Source organism: Crocodylus porosus, unplaced genomic scaffold, assembly GCF_001723895.1.
Source record: "Crocodylus porosus isolate Cpor-Errol unplaced genomic scaffold, CroPor_comp1, whole genome shotgun sequence".
In the NCBI taxonomy this organism is placed as follows: Eukaryota; Metazoa; Chordata; order Crocodylia; family Crocodylidae; genus Crocodylus; species Crocodylus porosus.
Window position 1 is genome coordinate 48,835,965 of NW_017728906.1, and position 26,661 is coordinate 48,862,625.

Consider the following 26,661-nt stretch of genomic DNA (forward strand, 5'->3'; position numbering starts at 1 on the left):
AGCACTTTAATTCTGGATGAGAGAGCACAGATCACATCAATACCGCTCAATGGATTTACTGGCAGTTAATGCTGAAAAGCAGCACACATGGCTGGAGACCACGTACATACACATCCCAGTGTTCTTCAGGCTCCTTGTGCTACCACTGGCTCAAAATCTGGGATTTGCAGTCTTATCCCCAAGGCAGGCATCCCACTAGGCAATGTAATGAGCTGCAGTCTACAGATTCCCCTGAAGACCTTACTTAAGACCTGATCTGAATTGTTTATTCAATACTAATTGGGGAGCCTAGGGCCACTACTGCTGGAGGAAAGAAAAAAGACACAAGCAAGAGGCAGCAGGAGGGTCTGTACTCTGCTAAGGTGTCCTGTTGGCAGTGTTTATAATAGAGCCTGGGCTTTTGTGAAACGGCAGTCATGAATGTAAGTTTTACATATACATCTATTCAATCTAAGACACGTCCAGATGTTCTCTTATCCTCTCAGCTGCAGGCACACTGAAACCAAAAATAAGAGCCTGCACTTGCCCTTCAGCTTTGTGTCATTTTGCAGCCCATATTAATGGAGCCTGACATGTGTTACCTAGATTTAACCTCAGACCTTAGGAGGTCTGTGTGACAGCTTTGAGTCACCAATCAGCTATATTTTTGCACACCCTGCACATAATGCAGCAGCATTTTATCTTACCAGCATTCAGGCAGAACAAAATGGTTTTCCACACTCAGGTGCAGAGACAAGGTAAGGTGTACCACTCAGAGTGTAGACAGCCAAGGGACTTGTAATTATGGAAGGCGGTATATGCATGCACAATACTAAACGCCTCTGCAGTTCAGAAGCTGTACAAAAAGACAGCTTATTTTGAGTGTTCTTTTTATTGCAAGGTATTCAATATATGAAACAAGCACTGTACAATTATTTCTTGTATTTGCCTCTGAGTTTTCAAAAATGCTCCAAAGTTTATGCACACCTGTGCTAATGCTTTTCCTCTTATTTTTATTTCTATAGTTAAGTTATTCACTTAGGACCTTGATCTAAAGCCTCTGGAAGCCATTGGAAAAACTGAGAGCTGTAAGCATGTCTTTCCACAAACAGAGCAAAACCAGTGTATTTTAAAGAAAAACAAAAAACAAAAACAAAAAATGAAAGAAAGTAGGAGAATCCCTAATTGCATGCAGTACTACCTAAGGACCAAGATAATTAAATACTGCAGATTTTGTTACGTGCCACAAGAGGAATAATTAAGGAGTACAGGATGTTTATTTGTCATGTAGAAAAATCTTCAATTTAATCCACAGTTTGTTTCACAACAGTTTTGAAACAATTCCAGCTAACTCTTTTCCAGGGTAATATTATTTTCCCCTCACAAGCAAGTCACAAATTAAAATATGTGTAAGGAAACATGTAATTCTAAATAAGGTAACACTGAGCCTTTATGTTTTGCTTGCACCTGCCCTGAAAAGAGAGCTGTGTGAGGACTGACAAATAAAAGTGAAACAGATAGAAATTTGTAATGGTTCCATTTATTAATACGTATATCACAAATACTCACAATATCAACGCATTCTCGTTGGCATGCTAGACAGAGGTATCATTAAAAAATTCCTATTTTTTTTAAAAAGATTTTAAACTTTTGCTTTCCCCCAAAAATATTCCTTATGCATGGTTTTTGTTTTTTGTTTTTTTTTTTTATTTTTGCTTTTTTGTTGATTGATTTGACAAAGTATTTGGTGGCTGCAATTCCAATGCACAAGAAGAGAAAAGAAAAAAGAAAAGAGAAAAGAAGAGAAAAGAAAAGAAAGGAAACAGAGGATGAAGGCCGCAGTACAGCAAGGTTTCATTAGTTCATAGTTATCTAATAAAAAAATAAAAGAAGCAAAATTACTGCCTTCATAGTAAGCAACAACACAGCTTAATAACAGTATCACACAGGTTCAGGTTCAGAGGCAAAATGCACTAGACAAAGCCTACACACTAGGCATACAACACTGAATAAGAATCAAAGATGTAGAAGAACATCAGGAATAACAGTTCCCTTCAAGCACAACATTTCAACATTATTTTTTAAGTATCTTTATGGTATGTTACTGATTTAATTTGTTTTGGGAAAGGGGGCAGTTGTGGGGGAGGATGAAAATCTTAGTAAAGCAATTAACAAAATAAGAAATTAAGATTAACCCAAAAGAATATATATTTTATATACTGGTTTATATGTGTGTGCAACATTTATCAACCATGGTGAAAGGCTAATTATGCCCTCCAGTCACTACATGCACAGCCTGATCAATGCTGTTAATGAATTACCTTTGTTAACTTACAATGCAACTACTGTATGACCAAGAACATACATACAGTGCTATCATGTGCAGAGCCTTTAAGATGGACTTCTAGATGCTGCATGATTCAGGCTACTCTTTGTGGCACAATGGTACTTCACGGAATGGTACACTACGCATGGTACGGAGCCTAGAAGAAGGTTTGTGTGTGTGTGTGCGTGCACACGCATGTATGTGTGTGTGTGTGCTCACACAAGCATGCACGCTTATGTGTGAATGCGTGCATGTGCATGTATGCGTGTGTGAGTGTGTGTGTGCTGTAACATTCTTTAAAGTCTTCCTTGATTTCTGCAGTTCCTGATTTTGAGACAGGCTCTGTATTTCACATCTCTGAAAGAATAGGGAGAAAGAGATGGGGTTGGGGGGCGGGGGGAGGAAGAGGTGAATAATTTAATTGCAGATCTTCACAATAGAATTTTCTCTTCTTGATTTTTTAATAAAATCTGAGATAACAAAGCTTTCATACATTGTATGTTTAAGTGAGGTTACAATTGCCCTTTTTTTGCCAGGCAGAACACTGAAATTAAGAAAGAAAAAAAAAATGCATAAAAACATTTAGCTATCTAAAATGTGTTAACTTCCATGGGTAATGAAGAGTGGAGCACAGCTACTGAACTATCTTGTCAACTGCATACTGTGGTAAAAAGATAAAGTCTCACCTTGTTAAACCATCTCATACTGATTGGCAGTAATAAACCGTGACAGACAACAGGCCAGCAGCATTCCAATCAACTGAGGGAAAAAAGTCACAGAGTTAAGGGTAATTGTAATGCACAATAGGTGTGTCTACACGAGACGCTAGAAGCTCAGTAAACTAATTCTATTGCACATTAACATGCCACAGCAAAACCTGTGCTAATGTGCTAATATGTAGTAGAATTAGTCTGCTGCACATTAGCGTTGTGAAAAAGATGTGTGTTGACGCTACTGCGCAGTAGCACTGATTATGGCACATAAAGTTAGTCCCTGTTATTACAAGCACTAAACTTAATATGCCATAATTACAGCACATTAATGTACATGTAGACATGCCCAGTGACTGCCAAATAAATTCACTGACAGCAGCTTTTTAAAACAGAGATATGTCTTACTTGAAAGCAAATAGTTTACGTTCCATATCTATCATATGCCAACAAAAGTGCAGGTCTAATTCAAAAAGCAATGAGAAAAAGTAACACTCACCTTTCAATCAGTCTTCCCACCCATTTATAATCAGAGTCCCACCTTCTTACTTCAGTGATTTTTACTACTTTTTATTCTAGTGTATACTGCCTGGCCTATGAGAGATTGAGCTGGATTTATATATGGCACATGAATCAACAAACACTTGAACAACTTGTAATGGGTCTACTGTGTCCCATTACTACTACCAAGGTACATCCCTGAAAGATAGCAGCCTTGGAGGTCGGAGTAGTGAAGGCCAGAACTTAACCTGCAGAATCTTTACTACGGACTATTATGAATAAACAAGAAAAGGAATTTACTTGACTCCTAGGCCCACAGGCAGCATGCAGAGCAGGTACACTTAAATGTAAACATATAGTTAGCAATAAACATCCCTATTAAATAAGAGGCACCATTAGAAGTGTGTTCAGTGGAATCCTACTCATGCCAAAATCCAATGTTTCACTTTCTTTACAAAAGTTAAGCAACTTCAAAGATAAAATGGCTTGAAATTTGGAAACACAGTGCTGATGGGCTAGACAATTGTCATTGCTGTGCAAGCCCTTCTCCAGTCACTCTGAGCTCTCCCAAGGCATGGCATTAAAATTGTGTGCCTTAACATATGCAAAAATACATGCAGTGAGAGCAGCAAATCACTAACAGTCTGAAAACGCATCCATTAGAAAGGAATTATTTTAATTATTATGATTATTATTATTAATCTCTTAGTAGTTTACTATTTTACTCATTGCAGTTTAGTGTTTTCCTGTGTAGACCAATGGTATAATACACTGCAAGTAATTCAGCCGTGCTTTCCACATCCGCGCTAGTCAACTAATTAATGTTGCAGTTCATAACCATTTGCAGAGGTAAAGAGAGGGGACTGCCTCTGCAGAAATATCAGCCATTCTGAATTTGTTCTAAGGACTTACAGCTACTTTTGCTAAAGGGTGGTATGTAACAGCTGCTGTACCTCATTCATTCATGCCCAGTGGGGCATCTGTTCAGGGCACCAAACAACTCACTTTTCATATTTCTATTTACTATATATGGAGCATACCAGAAAGAACTGATTTTTAAGAATGTAAGCCAAAATATGCTAGCAATAAAAACTTTTCTTCTCCAGATGAATTGCACAGCAGGCACCCAGCTAACTTCTTGCCGGTTACTCTTTCAAACTGGCTTCTAATTCTGTTGCATCTTACTCTCTCAATCCTGTAAAGAGTTCACCAGTAACTGCCGCTTCTCCTAACAAGCTGATCACTCTGTCCTTCTACTACCCCAACCCTGTGTTACATTCCCTAAAGTGTATTTATGACCCCTGAGAACAAATGTATAATCCTACCCATAAAAGTGATGCTGATCCCTAATATCTAAGAATCTTTAGATGACACTGTCAAAAGAAAGTTCCCAGCCAGCTCCAGAGTACACAGGGATTTCCCCAAGACGATTTCTGTCTTGCCTCCCAGAAGGATCCCCTGCAGCCTGGAGCTGGCTGGGTGCTGCCCCAAAAGTGGGGCAGGTCTTGCCCCGCCCCAGAAGAGCGTGCACAGGGCTGCAAGAATTCTGCAGTGACAGCTGTCTCCCAGCGCATACGGGGCAAGGAAACAGCTTCCACTGCAGCCAGCAGATCTCTCCTGGTTGCATGTGCATGGGGACCAACCTCATGCTCTCTGCCAGCTTGCGGGCTAGCACCATAGGGGAGCCAGGCGCTCCCCTTGGCTCATGCAAGGGGCCAGAGAAGGATAGAAGTAACCCTATATTGGGCTGCTCCTAACAGGGAGCATTTTACTGAGCAGTAAGCCTTTATAGCATTAATTGCATGTGTAGACATGCCCGGTGTATCCCAAACACATGGCTTCTGTCCAAACAGAAGCAAGTTTGTGCAAGATAAACTATCTGTAGTGCCTAAGAACATCTCAACTTCATAAGGACTGATGTTTAAGAACAACTTTAATTCTCCTGAACTCGAGTTAATTTTCCCACTATGAACTTGTGCACATCAAGTGACAGGATTAATCCTAGTTCAGGTATAGACTAGACTGAACAGAAGTTACAAAATACACCCAACATGACCCTTATTAAAAAGCACAGTACTTGATCTTTTCAATATTTTCACAGCTGCTGAAAGAGGTTTGGATGCCAAATCACCTCTTCAGTTTTGAAAACCCCAGTCTACATCAACAGCACAGCCTAGCAAGGCCATAACTTTTACCCACATATGTTTTAAGGTTTGTGTTAGGGGAAATTTGGTCTCTGTATGTGAACTGCTCTCTTGAGCCACAGTAAGGATACTAAGCTACTAGGACCTTGTCTCCAACACAGGCAAGCAATGGATGCTTTAAAGGCAGAGTACAAGAAATAGGGCAAGTATAGAGTGAACCATCCTGTCATTCCCTCCCAGGTCCCATCAGTCATAGGTTTTGGGATGTCCTAAGCCCATGGTTGCGTCTCTGCCTGTTGTGTTTATCAGCCCCTTCATAAATTTGTCTAATACCTTTTTGAACCCAGTTACACTAGTCTCCACAACATCCTGTGGCAATGAATTTCACATGTTAATCATGTATTATATGCAACTGAAATCCTTCTCTTTCATTTTACTTAAACCTGCAGCCTAATAATTTGATTGGGTGCCCCCTACATTCTGTATGTAGAAAGATAATACACTCTTGACTTTCTCACACCATTCATGATGTTATAGACCTCTGTCATGTCTTCCCCTCCCTCCCTCTCCTCAGTCATCACTGCTCCAACCTGAAAAGTCCTAGTTTTTTCAGTCTCTCATCATATAAAGAACAGACTCAAGTACTATAAAGTTTTCACTCTGTTTGGCAAGCAATTAATTGATGTCACGTAAGATGCTTGCAGACATAATTCCCCCCACCCAAATAGCACTTTACTTTAAACACGGCATGTTCCCATGCCAAGCCTGCACATGCCCAGAAGAGGCGGTGCGTTACTTCAACCTGGCTCACCTGATGTCTGTAAAGATCAAGCGCTTTAATGGGGCTTTTTTTTGGCTTTTCTATCTAATAGCTGATTGAAAGCACCCAAAAGCCCTGCTGAAGTGCCAGATCTTTACAGACACTGCAGAGCTGGACTGAAGTAACGCGTTGCTTCTTGTGGTAAAACACGGGATTTTTCTTTTCTTTTCTTTTTTTTAATGTTTGGAAGCAGCCATAATGTTATCTGGCTGTGCATTATGTCTCGATGTTTAAATATTCCAGTCTCTATGGGAGTGATTTTATCAACTCGGCAGTTTGTAAAATCCTATTGAGAACCCATCACATTCTGCAGCTTTATTACTCAACCAGGCTTTGAAGGCTTCCACTGCTACTTTATGTGATATTTCTTTCTTTGACTCTCATTTTTTTCGAGAGCTATACCTCTTTTAATGGTTCCTGATATATATGTATTTGCTGCATATTTCCTTCAAGGTTAGAGAAGCTTTTACATACAGAACCGAACACAATGTTCTGAATGGGTTCTAGGTCCTGGCTGGATCTCCCATTACTTTTTAATATTTGTGGGTTTTATTTTATTTTTCTCAGTTTACGTGCAAGTTACTCCTGAGCTTTATTATCTTTTTCACTGTAGTAACATTGAGTAACAATGGTGGCAAGGCTGGTCCTCTTTATTTTCATTGTACTAATTCCTCTTCAGATCCTAACTGGTTCCTTGCTGATCCCATAATGGTTTACTGTTTGCATATGAGACTTGGGGGGAGAGGGAGAGAAGGATGCATGAGCAAGCAAGCGCATGCACACACAAGTGCACAGGCTTCCCTCCTCCTCCACATGCCACCCACAATGAGATTTCAGCAGTACTCCAGAGCATGGAAGGGCTGCTACTTTAAAAGTCATAAAATTGAATGTATTCATCACAACCTAGACTACCACTGCGAGATACCAACAAATCCAGCATGTGTGGTCTAAATTGGGCTGATTACATGGGCTGACTATGAACAGAATGTAATACAATCAGCACAACAGTATAAGAGAATGAATACTCGAAAGGGACATGCATCAAAGGGCATTAAAGAATTAACTAAAAAATAAATCAAGTAGTTAAGCCAGTTTGATGCCTTATATTTTTATTATTATTAACTGTACTGTGGTAGTGCCAATGGACTGACCAAGGATAGGACCCCATCATGCCAGGCAATGTATAAACAGAGTGCAGACTCCCACAGAGTTTACAATCTAAATGTACTTCATGCAGGGCTTATATCTCATACATGCACAGAAAAGGAAGACTTATTTCATTTGAATGGCAGTGAAAACAAGAGTCATCAGGAGAACATTCCTCTAGTTTTTACTTGTACAGTGCTAAACAATCATGTATTAGTCCCAGAATAGTGTGTATATATGCATACCAAGCCAATCACGTGGGTTCCAGATGTAAGAGGGGAATAAATAATGTATAATTAAACTGTAAAAGTGAAGTATTTATTAAAAAAAAATAGGCTCCAGATTTCTGCCACAATCAGCCTTCATCACAGCTTTCTTCCTGTATCAGATTTTTGGTGAAAAGGGGAGGGCAAGATGAGAGAACATAGAATTCTTAGAGACAAGTAATATGCCCCTCTTGTTCAATATCTTCATTAATTGTTCAATATCTTAATTAATGATCTGGAAGATGAGATGGAATGTACCCTCAGCAAATTTGTGAAGGACACCAAGCTGGGAGGAGTAGTAGATACACTGGAGGGTAGGGCTAGGATTCAGAGTGACCTAGACAAACTGGAGGATTGGGCCAAAAGAAATCTTACGAGGTTCAATAAGAACAAGTGCAAAGTCCTGTACTTAGGACAGAACAATCCCTTGCGCTGCTACAGGCTGAGGATCAACTGGTTAAGCAGCAGCTCAGGAGAAAAGTACCTGGCGGTTACAGTGGACAATAAGCTGAATATGAGTCAACAGTGTGCCCTTGTTGCCAAGAAGGTTAACAGCACGATGAGCAGCATTAGTTTCACCAGCAGATCAAGGAAAGTAATTATTCCCCTCTATTCAGCACTGGGGAAGCCACATCTGGAGTACTGTGTCTAGTTTTGGACCCCACACTACAGAAAGGATGTGGATAAGTTGGAGAGGGTCCCCATGGAGGGCAACAAAAATGGTTAGGGGGCTGGGGTGCATGACTTCTGAGGACAGGCTAAGGAAACTAGGCTTATTTAGTCTGCAGAAGAAAAGACTGAGAGGTGATTTGATAGCAGCCTTTAACTACCTGAAGGGTGGTAACGAAAAGAATGGTGCTCAACTGGTTTCAGTGGTGGCAGATGACAGAACAAGAAGCAATGGTCTCAAGTTGCAGCAAGGAAAGTTTAGGTTACATGTTAGGAAAAACTTACTCACTTGGAGTGTAGTGAAGCACTGGAACAGGTTACTCAGGGAGGCTGTGGAATCTCCATTGTTGGAGGTTTTTGAAGTCCAGCTTGACAAAGCCCTGGCTGGAATGATCTAGTTAGGGATGGTTTGACTAGATGACCTCCTGAGGTCCCTTCCAACCCTAATTTTCTATGATTCTTATTCTTACTTCTGCCAATCAATTTTGATTGTTTTCTATAGATTGTCTTCTATAGATTTGATTGTTTTCTGTGCATTTCTAGTAATGTTAAACTTTTAGTAACATATGCTGAGAAGTGAACATTTATGGAGACCAATTTATCCAAAAAGTAATTGACAGAAGTTACATTCTTAACCTTACATATTTTCTGTCTTCTCAGAAGTGCTATATCTATACTATTTCTCTTTCTATTTCTAGTTCTATGGTCTTTCAGGATTAAGAACAAGAATGTGAAAGTCCCAAGCTCACAGAAAACAGCTGTTTAGCTGAGTTGGTTAGACCATGATGCTAATAAGACCAAGGTTGCAGATTCCATCCTTGTCTGGACTAGATGATCTCTGGAGGTCCCTTCCAGCCTTACTCCTCTATACCTACACTTGTATTGCCCATCTCTGTTTAAGAAAAAAAAAATCTCTCTCTCCTCATGCACTCTTCTGAAAACTTCAAGAATGTGCCTGAAAAGAATGTGATCATACCAAGAATGCTAGTAATCTGAAAATGGTGGCAAATTTGGGGGGTTCAATGGAAAACTCAGGTCACTCAGGATGAAGGTTGGTACAGCTGGACCAATACCCTGCCAGTCAAAGATTAACTAAAAAGTTAACTTCCAGGTGTTCTGTTTTTACAGGTGGTTTCTGTTCTCATATCCAGGTATATGTAGACCATACCATTGAAGTCAAAATGAAACAAAACTCTTAGGAAGTACCTACAACACATTCACAACAACTGACTTGTATTACTAATACTTGCTTCACTGGAGTTTTGTAAGAATTAATATTCTTCAAGTGACTTGAAGATATAAAATACTCTTTGCTTAACTAAGCACTACTTTGTAATTATTTACAAAGTGCAAAATTTGAACCATGACTTTATCTTCCCTTTCCTTGTTGGTCTCCCTATCCTCTATGCTCTGTCATTTTCAGTGCCTGGCCCCTCTACATCTCTGTTCAAGGCCATAAGTACAAATCTTGCCATGTTTCACGAACCAGGGCTTTCATTAACAGATCAGATACTCTAAAATTCTGCTTTCTCCAGCAAGACTGACACTCCACCTTTAGTTCCTTGATTTATTGTGTAGTGCTTTCAATCCTCAGTATGACATGCATACAACTCCCCATGCTCTGGTCTCTTTTGTTAAACACCATGTTTATCAGCCTTTATTGTTTCCTTTGCACTGAGTGGCCTCTATAAAGGAGAATGCCCATAAAGCTTTGATGCCCTGGAGTGTTTCTGCCAAAAAAACCTGTTCCTCTGTCTGATCAACATCCATGCCCAGCTATATCTACTCAGCTATTCTGCTTTTCTCAGATATATGTACATTCAAGCCAGAATCAGGGCTAAAGCCGTTTCGGACTGACTGCCTGTTTAGGACCACTTGAAGGAGTAATTTCGTGCTATGCTTCTTTAAAATACCCATTAGGACTTTTTTAAACCAATACTTTAAAACACAAAGAAAACCCTGCTAAAAATCTGTCACATAGCCCTTGATAAATTAACTTTTACAATAGCTCTTATGTTAAGGAGCATTTTTTAAGTCAGGCCAAGGCACAGCTTCTTTTTTGCGAGTGCATGTCCCCTCCCCCCACCGTGAGCTCTGGGAACCAACTTCTGCCTGAAGTGGGCTCACAATAGGTACAACTACTCAAGTTTATTCCTCAAACCATATAATAAAAGACCCCCAAATGAATCAGTATCCTTGAATTTTGAAGGATTGATTCACAGCATGTGGACAGTATGCTGCCTCTGCATCCTGCAACGTAACTGGAAATAAGGCTCTAACACTGCACTTTAATCTTCCCCATTTAATGAGTAACCCAAATGCAATTCTAACCTAGAAAATGCTGCTGTGACCTTTAAAACCACCGTAGATTTTCTGTAGGCAAAACTGTCCCTGATGTATACTACTTGGACAGTTCTATTTTATGTTGTACAGGCTGTATGAATCATTCTTTCCTGAAGAATACCTGCTAAAAATTAATCCAGCTGGAAGTCAGTATCACCATTCAACCCCAAAAACAATTTGAGATGTTATTATTTGAAGCTCAACAAGCAAAGCCTGAGCTTCTCAACTGTATGGATGATGTGAGTGCCAAAGCAGCTTTTTCAATCTCTGACTATAACCTAGAAATCTGTGTCAGAGCAGTAAGGTATGTCACGCCATTGCATCAGCTTTTTCCATTTTTCTGAGAATCAGCACATGCTTCGTGCTGGTCAACCCCTAGAAATGTATGCACAAAAATGGCCCTGAAATCCACTCTGCTGTGGAAGAACAAAATAGGATGATTTATCTTTTATTTAAATTTAAATATTTCTCAACAAAGAATAGTGAAACCCCACCTGGAATCTGCCTCCCTGCCTATTATGTTATGGCCATCCCTGTGCAATCTGAAATTATTTTTTATGTAATCCATTTTAGATCAATCAAAACAGATTAATAATAATCAATAATCAGCTCTCCTATCGTCTTCAAATATAAAGCCAAATTCTGTCTGTTCCACAAAGGTAAAGGTGGCCTCTTCCCACTCACAAACAAGGAAGGTAGACTCTAAAGTAGAATGAAAAGTTTTCTTGTTTAATATGCTATGCCCTGTCTCCCATGAAGGATGTATGGCCTACTGGAAGTCAGTCATGCCCCCTGCCCCAGCTACTGAGAGGATATACTGCCATCAGGTGGAAATAATGGCCAGTAGCACATTGCAGTTCACTTTAATCTTGCTCACATGTGTAGATTGCCATTAAAAAAATCTACTCTGTGCCAGCAAGATCCCTGTTTCAGGAAATGCATCTCCCTATATCTCTTTCTTTCTAGCTTCCATCAATAGCAGGCTTAGCCCATTCATTATTGATTGCCTACTATACAAAAAGTAAAAACTCGGACAAACAATCTCAGTGTGGTTCTTCTTATATTCTCCTCCCAGAGAGTTGCAAACAACTCTCAGCCATGTCAGAGCACTGCTGCTCCTATACAGATTAAATATAGGTATGACCAGGGGAAAGCAGATTTTGTGATGCATATGTAATATGGACCCTAATCTAAGAATTATCTTGCAGTTTTCCATAATTGCACATGAATGAATATGCCAAAGTGTGCCAGAAATTGTTACATCTTTTCAATGGAATTTCTGTTTTAACTCTGTCACTGAAAAAGATTCTGACTATCTAAGACAGAATAAAAAAGTCAGACAACACAGTAATGGAATATTTAAGGCTAGTATAAAAGAAAAAGTTGCCTATTACAATTTATCAAGAACTAACATACAGTGGAAAAAAGCAAATGACATCACAGTTTCTGGTTACCAAGGAACGAATACCCAAGCCTATGCTGAGTGTGTCCGCATAAATGATGAGTCAGTGGTCTGAAGTATTTCATGCACAACTGACTACCAGTACACTGTGCAATGGCAAAGCATCAGATTTTCTCACAACTATAACCCGAGGCAAGAACATTTTCATGTGGCTCTTTGTCTTCCCCTGAGTGAGGATATAGCGATCCCTCCTCTGACAGAAATCAGAAGTTTGATCCAACAAGCCCACTGAAGGCTACCTGTGGCTCACTTCTGCAGATAAAAATCTGGTAAGTTTTCCTCATTACATAGCAGTAGTTATGCAGAAAGACATGAAAATAGGCTTGACTCAGCAAGGGACTGGCATTACTCAGACTAAAATAATGTTAAGACAATAGCCCACTGTGACCATATCCTGGAATGATGCTCAAGTGCTGAAACTTTCAATAGCGGCACCAAATAGAGCTCTTTCGCTCTACCCCAATGCCAGTTGCTCCTAACTTTGTCCTTCAAATTTTAAGAAAAAGTTGGTTGACACTAGAATGTCTAAAAGACGTCACGTGGAACAGAAGGGCTGAATGCTCAGATCAAGCAAAGAGGGAGAACAGATGTATTACGCAAACTGCCATAGAGAGGAAAGGCTCACTGGTTTTTAGCTGATGAGAGCACTGCCCAGACCTGCAGCACACTGGCAGAATTCCCATGTTTGATGGTAAAGCAGAATAAACCTATTTAGCATTTAATTCTCATGGATTTCTTTTTTTCTGAAATGGTGCCTCACACAACCATATTTACACTTCCGAATCCGTAACATGATGTGAGCAAACAAATCCCATCTGTAATGACCCTTTTAAAGTTCAGCGTTTACAGGGAAACATGTATGGCTAAGGAGAGATGAGGCAAATATTCTTTTAGAGGTAAGTAGCTTAACAATGCTATGAATTGCCAGGAACCTCACTGTGCTGGTTTGGTTTCTAAGCCCAGGACTGTGCTGCTTTCCAGCTGCACTCTGCCCCTTGGTGAGATACGTGCCCTGCCCATTTACTCCTGCTCTGTGCCCCCAAACCAGACAAATAAGTGGCGCAAACTATTTAGAGCACCTAGGGGACTCTTCACCTCTGTGTCTCAGGACATCCTGACAGATGGGGGCAAGGAAACATACTCAGGACCCCTCTAGAGCCATCTACATTGCCTAACTAATGGGCATGGGCACACAGAGCAAGAATGAATGGGTAGGACTCATTTCTCACTGGCAATTAAATCATGGTGGAAGGTGCTGACAGTATTCCTGGTGGTCAGGATCTGAAGCATCTGTTCCAAGCTCCATGAGTCCCCAGGCTTCTTTGACTGATGTCAGGGAGCCATGAAGCAGCTTCATAATTATCCTCTTTACTTGCCCTGTGACAAGCATGTCTTGCTAAAGGAGAGAAGCTGGTACTTTTGGCATATCTCTATATACAATTCCACACTGTTTGGACCTGGGGAAACCAAACTACTAGGTTAAAGGGACTCACCTTCGTAATATGTCAGAGGATTTTTGCTTCGGCAGAATTAACAATTTGTCCTCTTCTATCCTAACTAACTGAACATTTATTTAGCTTTTTTGTAAAACATCACAAACACTCTAGACAAAAAAAAGCCCTGTCACCTGTATAATGGAACACCCCAAAGTTATGCTCTTATTTTTAAATATCTTTGAGTTCCACCACAATTTAAGAAAGCCTGATGAGTGAAAAATCTATGCAAAATATGGATCAACTATTTATTTATGCTCCATTTAAGTCAATGGTTTATTGGGTTAACCTCTATTTGACCCAATGGAGGGACAAGTTGTTTTCCTTCAGCTAGTCATTAGTTGAACCGTAACTGATATTCCCAAGGAGAAACTTCATTTAAGTTGAAAAAAGAAAATCAATGAGCAGATGACTTAAGGACTAATGAGCACTCTGAGCTCCATCCTTTACCATAATCCTTTCTTCAGGCAAACAAGGATAAAAAAGAGAGAAAACCCCCACTTAATTTATGCAGTAAAACTGTATACCTGTGAGAAAGCAATTCCGAAAGCCACTCCAGCTATGATTCCCATATTTGTCTCCATAAAACTGGTCACCAGATCATAACAGCCCTGAAAGAGAGGCAAACAATCATTCTTTACAAGTGTATACACAGGGATCCCTCTCAGGTAAGCTGGATTTAGTCAGATATTGAGTATTTTTGTCATGATGTCCAACACCACTTTAACTACTGAAAAATAAATAAATTAAGCTAATGTTAAGTGAGGAGTTTACCCAATAACAGTGGTGACGGAAAAAAAGATTTTGTAAACAAATCTGTCAGCCTGAGGAGGAAGTGCAATGCTATGCTGTTATAATTTTTGAGTGCCTCATGGTTTTTTTTTAAATTTAATTATAAAGTTTTATTAAAAAAATTAAACATTTGTACAGAGCTGATCTGAAAACAGAACAGAAACAGACAGTAACATCCAGGTTGGGTGTGGGTGGGGAAACCTAACTAGGAATGTGCTGCTTAATACAAACATTCCTCAGATGTGTTGCGAGGCATTCTCCATGGCCTTGTCCTGGTAGGGGCAGCAAGCATGGTTTGAAACAGTTTATTAGATGCTTATACCATGAAGTTGGTTTGTACTGTGTTTCCTCCAGGGTGGTCTGAGACTTAAAAAAAAAAAAAAAAAAAGGTTTAAATCCACATTCCTGATCTACAGTCCAGCCCTTGAGTGCCCATCAATTCCCCTGCTCCCCTGTACTTTAACAAACAGCCTTTGGAATCAACAGTAGTTCTCCACAGAGGGCAGAGGATTCTTGCCTGTATGCTGCTCTTCTCCTGGATACGCCTTTTTACATCTCACTTGCAATATGTATATTTTCCTAAATTATTTTCCCAAAATAAATATATGTTTAAATAGGTTTAGAATTTGCTTTCTGCACTTACAGATGTTACAATGAATTCTAAACCTGCACAGCCTCAGGGAGCAAAAAGAAAGACCTTTTTTTAATATGTTATAAATCTCATCAAACCACACACACACACGCCTCCCCTACCTGCCAGGCTCTGTCCCCAAAACTGATTAAAAACTTATTTTCCTCCTGAAAACAATCCTGGAATTTTTTTTTTTTTTTTTTTACCAGATGTATCTTTGTCAACTGTACAGTAAGCATCAAAAATGGAAACATTGTCTTGTCGTCAGCTCTAGTAGGGCAATGTATTTACTCATATACACAGATGCATGTAGGCTTCATTCATGCAAGATCACAGGCATTTCCTTAGAGCAGGGGTGCTCAACCCCTGAACCATGGACCAGATCCAATCCCCAGAACCTTATAATCTGGCTCATGGGGCTCCTCACAAGCTCATGCACTAATGCCCAGTGCATTAGTCAGGTGTGCAGAGAGGTGTGGGGGCCCAATCCCAGTGTGGGAGTAGCACAAGGACCCCACACTGGATCCCAGCACATGGGACCAGGAGGTGGCAGCACAGGGCCCTGACTCAAATCCAACTCAGGGGGCCAGATGGAGGTGGCACAGAGCCCTGGAACCCAATTCCCACATGTGGGATTGGGAAGAGGCAGTGTGAGGTCCCCAGGCACACAGAAGTAGGTGGAGGCCATGACAGGCTATGGAGCCTGATACCCACATGCAGGGCTGCATGGAGGCAGCATGAGGCCTCCAGGCTCAGTCCTGGTGTAAGTGGTCTGATCTGGCCTGTGGAACAGCCCCATACCCCTCGTTTGGCCCAAGGGAACAAAAGATCAAGCTCCACTGCCTTAGAGGATACTTCAGCCTTGTGTGACAAACTAGGGGGTCAGAAGAAGATAACAATATCTTTTGTTAATGCAAGCTATTCCCATACCTGATTTTTTCAACCGCCTTTGTAATATCATGTGCTTTTTTCTTTTTTAAATCTTGGAAGTAACTATGAAACAGATGAAGTTAATAGCAGCTCAGGATGAGCAAACTCATAATTTATTTTGTGATGTTTCAGCATACATATTAACTCCTAATTGTATCGTGCAATATTTGTCAACTTATTCATGTAACAAGCAACTGTGGGTGTATACCACATGGATTATAAAATGAGGCTAGATTTCTCAAATAATTTTTTCATTTGGCTACATATGACTCAATGTTTACCCAGCCTTTTTCCAAGGTTCTCAAATCTGTTCAACAGTCTTCAAATGACGTAACATCTAAGAATGATGTTAACCTGAGAGTGTCTTAAGGTCTTATTAAAATGAAAGCATGCCAATGAAATACTTGTGATCATTTGCCTCATTAGAAGGCCATGTTTTTCCAGTGCACCAGGATGTTTTCTGCATTTTATTGCATGATTACAGATTAATTGCTCAGTCATTATTTTGCATAATAAGGGTATATGCAGCACCCAAGAGCCGTGCCGCTATTACCAAAAATACCTGAAACATTGGGTGTGCTGTAACTAGGCAGATACTCAGTGTAAAAATGCCAGTTTGGCATTTGCAACACTACACATTTGATCCTTTATCTGAATTTTAGAGAAAAATAGTTCTTAGGCATTGTTTGCAATGCACTTTGAAGATTAAAAGCAGCATGCAAATATTAATTAGCTAATCCTAATGACAGCTCTGAGAGTTAGGTATTAGCCTCATTTGACAGATAAAGAAACAGACATGCAGAGATTAAATGATTTAGTCAAGGTCGCTTACCAAATTAGTAGCAGAGTTCACACCTAATCCCAGAATTTCTAGCCTACAGTCCTGTGGTCAGACCATAAAAACAAACCAACTTCTGATAATTCATCACTATGCCTCAGGATATTTTCATAAATCAGTTAACTTTCTGAGGCCCCTTTGCAAATTTTATCCAACTGCAGAAAAGGCCGTGTATCAAATAGATTTACAATGGAGCATGAAAAAGTCTTCTGCAACATAGTGACCCCTGTTTCTCCATTTTTCTAAATCACATGTAGGCAACCAAATATCATATAACCTCCTTTTCTTTACCAACAACGCAATAAGACTCAATTCAGAAGCCATGAAGACCTCCAAACTGCAGTACACAGCCATTCAGTTCCCACTGCTTCAATTTCATTCCTATTTCTCCCTAAAACTTTTCAAGAGAATTCCATTTTGTTCAAGATTTTTGGGAAGTTCAAAGATCTGACACACCTGCTAAGCAGAGCTCTTTAAACCTTAGATTTAACTGCAACATCAGAAAACCGAAAACAATTCCCCAAATTACCCCTGGAAAATTCAGTGAAATAATTGCATCCATTATTTGAGCACAAAGACCAGTTAGAAAAATAAAATCAAAACAAAAACTGTGCTCCTTTTTCAGTGAGTATGAATCCTGTGCAGTCTGCCCATTGCACAAATCAAAACATGACCACAAGATAACTACAACTACTTTAAACTTGGGAGGGATCATCTCTAGAGCTTCTCATAAGCTTTTTGTTTTGTTTGCCTGTTTAATGACCCCACAACTTTTCCTTCAGATTGTGATTTATTTCCATGTTGTATGTAGCTAAAAAATAAAAGCCATGTTGCCAAGATCCTATATCAATCAAGACAGGCACTTGTCTGGTCCCAGTCAGAACACAGACTGTAATCTCTCTCCTACCTTCTGTCTTTGCAAAAGGAAAAGCAACCATGTATTTGAGATGCACTGGGCTTTCTCCTCATTGGCACCTCTTGGCGCTAGTCACCTGCGAAGTCGAGCTCTGGACTCTATCCAGCTTTTAGGTAAACCTTAGGCCTAGCCCACCTTACAAAATACAGTATCATAACTCCATATGCTGGTATAATTTATGTCATTCAGCACTGTGGTTTAACTACATCCGCACAAGAAGCTTCTTCTTCTAGAATAAGCTATTTCACCATCATGGGACTTTGCTGGGTTAGCTGTATTGATATAGAGCAGAGCCTCTGTACTGTAAACTAACCCACACACAAACGCCCCCTCATCCACCAGAGTGAGGGTGAATATATGCCCACCATTGGCACAGATCTTGTGAGGGAGCACCTTGAGAGGCTGAACACCCACAAATCAGCTGGCCAGTTAGATAGCACCCAAGAGTGCTAAAGGAACTGGCAGACATCATAGAGCAGCCACTGGCAAGGATATCTGAGAATTTGTGGCGCTTGGGCAAAGTAAATTGTTAGAGAGAAGGTTCAGGCTGTACATCAGGAGACATTACTTTACAGTTAGGGCTGCCAGGCTCTGTAATGGGCTTCCAAGTGAGGTAGTGCTCTCTCCTACCTTGGGGGTCTTCAAGAGGAGGCTAGACAGATATTTGGCTGGGGTGATATGACCCCAGCAACTGTTCCTGCCTAGGGCAGGGGGTCAGACCTGATGATCTGTTTATGTCCCTTCCAACCCTAAGCACCATGACACTATCTGAAGATTGGAAGAGGGCCAATGTAGTGCCCATCTTCAAGAATGCGAGTAAAGAAGATCTGGGAAACTACAGGCCAATTAGTTTGACCTCAATCCCTGGAAAGATCTTGGAAAAAATTATCAAAGAAACCATTCTTGACAGACAAACAGAAGGCAACCTTCTGAGGACAGTCAGCATGTGCTTATTGTGGGTAGGTCTGGCCTGACCAATCTCATTTCCTTCTATGACTAAGTGATGTATCATGACCTGGGCAAAAGGGAAGAGGTTGACATCATATATTTGGACTTTAAGAAAGCCTTTGACCTGGTGTCCCATGATGTTCTCTTGGAAAAATTGGGCAACTGCAGCCTTGACTACACTACAGTCCAATGGCTGGGGAACTGGCTCCGCGATTGGAGGCAGAGAGTGGTAGTTGACTCCAATGGCTCCGTTCTCAGACCTGTACTCTTTAATGTCTTTATAAACGATCTGGACTCTGGTGTCAGAAGTGGACTGGCTAAATTCACTGATGACACCAAACTTTGGGGAAGTGTGTCCACACTTGAGGATAGGCTGGTGATCCGGGCCGACCTCGACAGATTTGCAAGGGGGGCGAATGAAATCTTGATGACATTCAATACGAAGAAATGCAAGGTGCTCCACCTCAGGGAAAAAACCCCACATCACACTCATAGGCTTGGCAATGCTACACTCACTAACACTATGATCAAAAGAGACTTGGGCGTCATGATTGACCACAGGTCGAACATGAGCCATCAATGCGATACCGCAGCCGACAAAGCGAACAAAACTCTGGCTTGCATCTACTGATGAACCTCAAGCAAGACCCAGGATGTCATCTTCCCACTGTACTCAGCCTTGGTGAGACTGCAGCTGGAGTACTGCATCCAATTCTGGGCTCCACAATTCAGGAAGGACGTGGAGAAGCTTGAGAGAGTCCAGAGGAGAGCCACGCACATGATCAGAGGGCAAGAGAACAGGCCTTACGAAGACAGGCTGCGAGCCATGGGACTCTTCAGCCTGGAGAAGTGCAGGTTCAGGGGTGACTTGGTGGCAGCCTATAAGTATATAAGGGATGTGCATCAGGATCTGAGGGAATGCCTGTTCACAAGAACACCCCAAGGGATGACAAGGTCAAACAGTCACAAACTCCTGCAAGACCATTTTAAGTCGGACATAACGAAAAGCTTCTTTACTGTCTGAGCCCCTAAGGCCTGGAATGGACTCCCCCCGGGGTAGTACCTACTCTGGATATGTTTAAGAAACATTTGGATGCTTATCTTGCTGGGATCCTTTGACCCTAGCTGACTTCCTGCCCTTTCGGCAGGGGGCTGGACCGAATGATCTTGTGAGGTCCCTTCCAGCCCTAATGTCTATGAAATCTATGAAAATCTATGAAATATGCATAGGTACTGGCTCCTGACATTGCTGGGACTTCAGCTTCAGTATAGTCCCACTATATGTTCCACTACAAAAGGCAGAATCTGGCATGAATTAACTGGTGAAAATTACTGTTTTTGCTTCTCCTTTAAACTCTGTGAACATGGCAATATTACACCGATAGCAGCTGTTACACAACTGACTGACATCATCACAGTTTCAAGTACATCAGCAGTGACTGGCTCTCCTTAGGCTACCATGGTTGAAGAATGAGTTGGTAGAAGCTAATCCCATGTTATCCTCTTCTCTGTGTGCTACAAAAACCGTCTACCTTTGAAAACAGCTGAAATAAAGAGTCCTAGATGTGAAATTTAAAACATTATTCCAAGTTCCTGATTCACAGGTGATTCATAGGTGAAAAGGACAAAAAAATACAAACACGGCCAACAATTCCCAGGGTTTCCTGTTATACACCAATAATTCTGTGCATCAACAGTTACCTTGGATTTATGAAGAAACAACAAGGGAAAGAAATTGCTAAACACTATGGGGCAAATTGGTCTCTGGTGTAACTCAGCATTAGCGTTTCATTTCAATTATTCCTTTTATGCGCAATTTGTTTCCTATCTCTCCTGAAAACATTTTTGGAGGGTGGGAACAGATTAGAAAAGAAATTCTGTGCCAGCAATGAAAGTACATTCACACAACGAGTATAAGCAGTGTATTTTCTATACATTACACTATTCTCCCTTTTCTGTTACTTTATATTTTCTGCATTTTTATTCTCCTATAGCCAACATATTTGTTTTCTGGCTTATTCACTCTCTCTTTCTCCCTCTCTCTTTTCTACTCTTCCAATCTTCTTCTTTAGGTTGATGAGAGGTTACAGTTACGTCTGTCCTGCCTGCAGCAATGCATAGCCTAATGAGACACTAAGAGGCACAGTGAACACAGCTAGCTAATCACAATGCTTTCCATCATTCATTCCTCTGTTTGGGCTGACTTGCAGCATCCAGTGCCTGGAATTTCTCTCAGATAACAAGCTATGAAAAAACGGAACCCCCAAAGAGTCGGCACGAATAAGCAGGAAAGTGTTGACTGACATGGCCCGTACAACTGTGCCAACTTTGACTTGCTGTGAGACATTGTTCCTGAACAGGTGTGATGGATATGGGAAATGAGTCCACATTTTACCACTAGGGTTTCTGTGTCAAGCTGTTTGGGAAACATCAGCTTAAGAGTCCGGTAACAAGCAGTGGGCAGAAACAGGCAAACATTTCTACCCTTTACCTATCCCCAGTTTCAGTGCTCTCCATATCAATTGAAACAAATGCAGCTGTACATAGCAATGTGTAATACTAATTTACTGGATGGTTGCATGTCAGTTGCCTTTGGCACAAAGTGGTCCTCACCTTCTGATTTACTTTAGTAGCAGCCACAGTCATATTGCGCAGATCCTGGGGGTTACAGTCACTGGAGTTCATGCAACAACTTGGGGGAATCCCATGTTCAAAGAAGTAGGGGCTGCTGCTCCAGTTGGTATAGTTCTGAATGCCGCAGCAGCTCAGCTAGAAAAGAATGAGAGTGGAATGATAAAGGAAACCAGAATTATAAGTTATCTGCACAACTTGAGATTTCATCCATCAGAGAAAACTTACCCTCTGAAACTCATTTTCAAAGTATGTCTGGGTCTATATCCTGCTCATTTAAAAGCTAGTAGCTAAATTCCCATCCACTTCAATCGGATTGCAATTGGTCTCTCTGGCCAGCCAGAAGAATGAGGCACCTGAATACTTTGAAAAATAAGTACTCTATCATAAACAAACTATTATGTGAGAAGATCAGAAGGGAGCCAACAATGTACCCCTCTTCTTACCAGAATGCTCCTTCCAGCCCTACTTTCCTACGATTCTATGATCCCAACAAAAAGAGAACATCCTTAGACAAACTGGCTGGTAATGGCTGGCAAAAACACCAGAGAACACCTTGGCCCATGGAAGCTGTTGGAAAAATTCCCACAGATTTCACTGGGGACCAGCATATCACCCCAATTCTTGAGAAACCTGACTCCATGCTAAGTATCAAATATTGGAACTAAGCAACCAGTCAAACCATTTGTAAATCAATATCACTTAACCTTTCACAGTTTGTAATAAAACAAAAATAAACTTCATTTACATCTTTTTTTCTTCTCAGAGAGATTTTTAAACTTACACTTTGTTGTACGTCATCCACTGCACGGCTTCTCTCATCATTCCCATTGTAATTCTGGATAGCTTCAGTGTATGTCCTAAGGAAAGTGTCCTTTATCTAAGCGGAAAAAGTCAGGTATGTGGGAATTTATAAAGGAACCAGCACATGGAATTGACACCTTCATGCATAAGCTTTTAGTCTGAAAGGATCTTTGCAGCAAATTTACCATTTTCTACATAAAACCTCCAAGTCAGAGGGAGGATGCACTACTTATGCTTTCTAAAGTGTGCCTTCAGGCTGTATAAAGCTACCTGTCATCATTCACAAGCCCTTTCAACAGCATTTCAGGTTGACTCCTGCTGCTGTGGGTTCTTCAAAAAGACCAGCAAATTGTGACATGTCTAAAGACAGGACTGTGGTGATTTTAGAGCTGCCCTATGCCAATTTTGAATATTATTTATTGACTTAGTCACGGGGCTGTTTATTGTATGACTATGTTGATTTAGCTCAATAAGAGAGATGTCTGGAAAAACAGACAGAAGAAATAACCAGTTTAAGACAGCTGTCTCTCAACAAACACTTCAAGGTGCTAAGGGACAGTGCCTACATTATTAACTTTGATGGTTCCACCTCTACCTCATGCCAACTAGCAAAAAGTGGTATGGACCAGGAAGGGTCAAAGCCTGGCAAAACAAAATAACTACAACAGGATTTAAAAAGGACCTTTTGCAAAAGAGAGTGGGCAGTCATTCAAAAGAAAAGCAGATACAGATGGCACAACTATGCCAGCTAAAGGGCACAAATCTTTCTACACCCTTCAGCTATATAACTAAGGCAGCAAATTTCCTGGTGTAAAGCAGCTACAGTGACAGAAGAGGACTTCAGCTGGCATGGTTTGTGACACTGAGGGAGGTGTTGAAGCCATGACAGCAAAAACACTCCTGTCAGCATGCTCTGCATCTATGCTATTGATTTCTGCTGGCATGGCTATGGTGACACAGCTACAGTGGCAGAGGCTCTGTAGCACAGAGAAGCCCACAGGCATGGGGACAGGTATCTGGAGTAGCTAGGTCTGCCTAGGATACACTCAAGAGAAGGTGAGACTTACATAAGATAAGAGATATGCATGACTGATGTTCTACAATTCCTCTCTTTCAAAATGCTTTAACTCCTGCTGTTAGTCAAACAATGTTTTAAAACTAGTTTTAGGAAGGCTGCCCGGTGACCATAGTCATCCTTGGTCACAGGTGACAAACTCAGTCAGACGTCCTGTGTAAAGGTGAAATCCCAGCGGATCCTGAAGCCTGGGGTCTAAGAGAAGGGGACGTGTAGAATTCCACCCTGGAGTAGGGCAAGATCTGAGGCCTGACGTGAGACAGCGCACTCAGACAGAGGGACAAGAACAGACTGAAACGTTTTCCTCTACTAAGAGGAGGATGTCAAACCCCCAGCAGTTTGAGGTGGAAGGCAAAAGCAAATATGGAAGCATAAATAGGGAGAAAAAACTGTACTAACTATTTCTCCAGTTCTTGGTTTATTTCCTCTAATGTGTTATAAGTTTGGGCTTGCAAGAGAACAATACAAACTCTGAGGCAGACTGGAGGTACTCTGAGGGGGACTGCCAATCCTCTGTCAGACAAAACTAGCGGGAGAAAAATGGGAATTCTCCCTTTAAATTTACCGGAAGGTTGCCAGAGCTCACAGGGAGCTGAGGTTTCAGCAGAAGAAGGGGACATTAAAAGGAAATGCCAATCCTGTGACTTGGCAGTAGTGCCAATTCACTAGAGAACTGGAGACCTCTGGGAAACGGCTTACTGCTGTCCTGGCTGGAGACACACAGACATGTCACAGAAGAAAAGACCAGCAAATTGTAGGTGGCAGCTAATCCAGGAAGCTGCTGGGGTAGGGCCCACAGCTGTGTATATCATGGGCTGGCCCAAGCAAAATAGCAAAAGAACAGGTATTTCAGGATCAAACTTGGAACCATCCATACCTGGCAAGGGTTGACATGAGGTCCATACCGAGGGAACTATCATAGCCAAAAAGGAAACCTGCTCATTAGGGAAGGGTGCCAATAAAACTGGGTATGACAAAAAGACAGAGATACTGAGAGACAGGAAAGAGATGCTTTAAAACAGGATGGCAGTTACTGTCCCAGTTCAGTAAACGCACCATATGGGGCCAGGGCTTGAAACAGAGTAAAACAGAGGAAGCAAAACAGCAACTACACCCCTCTGGGGAGTGACACAATCACAAAAAATACATACAATTTACAAGACATCAAGGAAACTAGTTTGGTTTGGCTTTGCATTTTTGGAAATCCTTTCTACATTATACAAACAAAGGCTAGCCTGGCTGAAGTAGCTATGTTTAAGCAAAGTGTTTAATCAATTTTGCAGTCCTCTGCATAAATAACAGGCTAAAGAAGATCTTACATGATAGACACAGGGAAAAAAAGACAGCTCCAAAGTAAATACCAGACAGCTAAGGTTCAGCACTTTACGTTAAATCTCTTCATTTGGAATCATATCAGTTTTTAAAGGGCGGAAGATATTATTGCTGGAAAATAGTTACATCACTAATGATGATGTAACTGCTGAAGTCAACAACCTACATATTATTCTGCACACTCAAAGAAACCTTCAGCAAAATCCTGTGCAGAGCCACTGCCATGTATAAACTGCATTCATTTCCACTCACCTCATGGCGAAACACAAACCCTGAAATGCCAGCCACAAGCTCAGCCAAGAACACAAGGGATAAGAACATGGCATACTGAAAACAAAGAGACAGAAAGAAACAAGTCAGAACACAGAGCAGGTCGTTTAATTCCTATGCAACCATTAAACATAGTTTAATTCCTATGCAACCATTTAGGATTTTAAATCTCTTGCTCCAAACTTTCCTTAAAAATTTAATATATTGAAAGAGATACCTGGGATACCACTTGTGATGTAACAACTCACCCCTGCAGTGTACTCTACCACTATTAGATTGTTTTGGATATATACGGTATTTACCTGAATCTAAGATGACCCTGAATTTAGGAAGGTCCCCCAATAATTAGTTTCTACACATGGGAAATGTATATATTTATTATAATTTTCCATGTGTAGAATCTAATTATTGGAGTCATCTTTAATTTAGTCCTTCCACTGTTGCAGGGGCAGGGGGAGAGCAGGCAGTAGGGTGGCAGGTGGTGTAAGGAGGTCAAGCAGCTTGCCCCCTGCTTGTGTCTGCCCCTCTTCCACCTGCCTGTCCCCGCACCGCAACCTCGGGTCTCCCTCTCCCCGCAAGCCTCTGTTCCCTGCTCCTACCCCAGCCTCTGATCCACATCAGCAGGCTCTGTCCCTGTTCTAGCCTAGGGGGATGGCCTAGCCCCTATAGCAGCTGTGTGGACTGTGCATAGCTGCTACGGGGTCAGGCTGGGGCTGAGCTCAGTTCCCCAGGCAACAGCATGCAGAGCTAGCTACCATGGAGCAAAGGTAAGGATGGGAGGAAAAGAGGCAGGCAGGAGAACAGAAGCTGCGTTGCGGGGGAGAAGATAGGGGGAAGAGGCTGCAGGCCGGAGATGGCAGGTGCGGAGGCAGTCGGAGTGAGGGCAGGCAGCAGCTGTGGTTATGGCCCTGACCCTGGGTACGAACTGGAGCTCAAGCCACAGCAGCTGCCTGCCCCTCACCACTACCCTTGTACTCGATTCTAAGACAAGGGTTGTCCCCACGTTAAAGAATTGAGTAAGTTCGGTAAGTACATAATTCTTGATATTCACATGTGTGTTACATGCACATCTGTGTGCACACACACTATGCAAGGAGACAACTCTCAAATCACTAGTCTTGATCTTGCAGTGTATTGTGTGAAAGCAGAACCTTGCATTCATGCAGAATCCTACTAAGAACAATGGGACACTGTGTAGATAGATGGGTCACTTGCAATCATCTCCTTGTAGGATAGGAGATAGCACCTGACTATGTACATGCAAATCATTCAACTACCTGCTGGGAATACATCAGCATAAGACAGGGATTGGAAATGTTTTTGGCCGGAGTGCTAAAAACACCCCAACTTCTACCCACACCTTGACTTCATATGCCAAAGGCAGATGGTGAGGAATCCATGAGTGGCCTGATCCTCATTGCTGGTAGTAGGCGCATGTGCGTCTCTGGGCAGATGACAAGGGAAGGGCCAGGGTGGCAGTGCTGCAGGCCCCTTTCCAGCTGTACACCCCAAGGCGTACATGTAGCTGCCGCTTCTGTAGAACAGTCAAGGCTCCAGATGCTGGTGCAGCTGTTTGCAGCCTCCTGGCTGCCTGCTGTGAGCAGCCCAGATTTCATGGGAGCAGCAGTACTCCCG

General features: G+C 41.5%; 1 protein-coding gene across 1 annotated transcript in view; it reads right to left on the minus strand.

Annotated features, from left to right (window-relative positions):
* Positions 1–1,499: 1,499 nt before the first annotated feature.
* TSPAN7 (tetraspanin 7) overlaps positions 1,500–26,661 on the minus strand; it is a 38,827-nt gene continuing 13,665 nt past the window's right edge. Inside the window, exons 3-8 of the mRNA XM_019528458.1 lie at positions 25,009–25,083; positions 22,330–22,425; positions 21,528–21,683; positions 14,387–14,470; positions 2,992–3,064; positions 1,500–2,662 (exon numbers count right to left, since the gene is read on the minus strand). Of these exons, the coding sequence (XP_019384003.1) occupies positions 2,996–3,064; positions 14,387–14,470; positions 21,528–21,683; positions 22,330–22,425; positions 25,009–25,083 (480 nt within the window). The 3' untranslated portion in view covers positions 1,500–2,662; positions 2,992–2,995. The remainder of the gene's footprint in view (positions 2,663–2,991; positions 3,065–14,386; positions 14,471–21,527; positions 21,684–22,329; positions 22,426–25,008; positions 25,084–26,661) is intronic.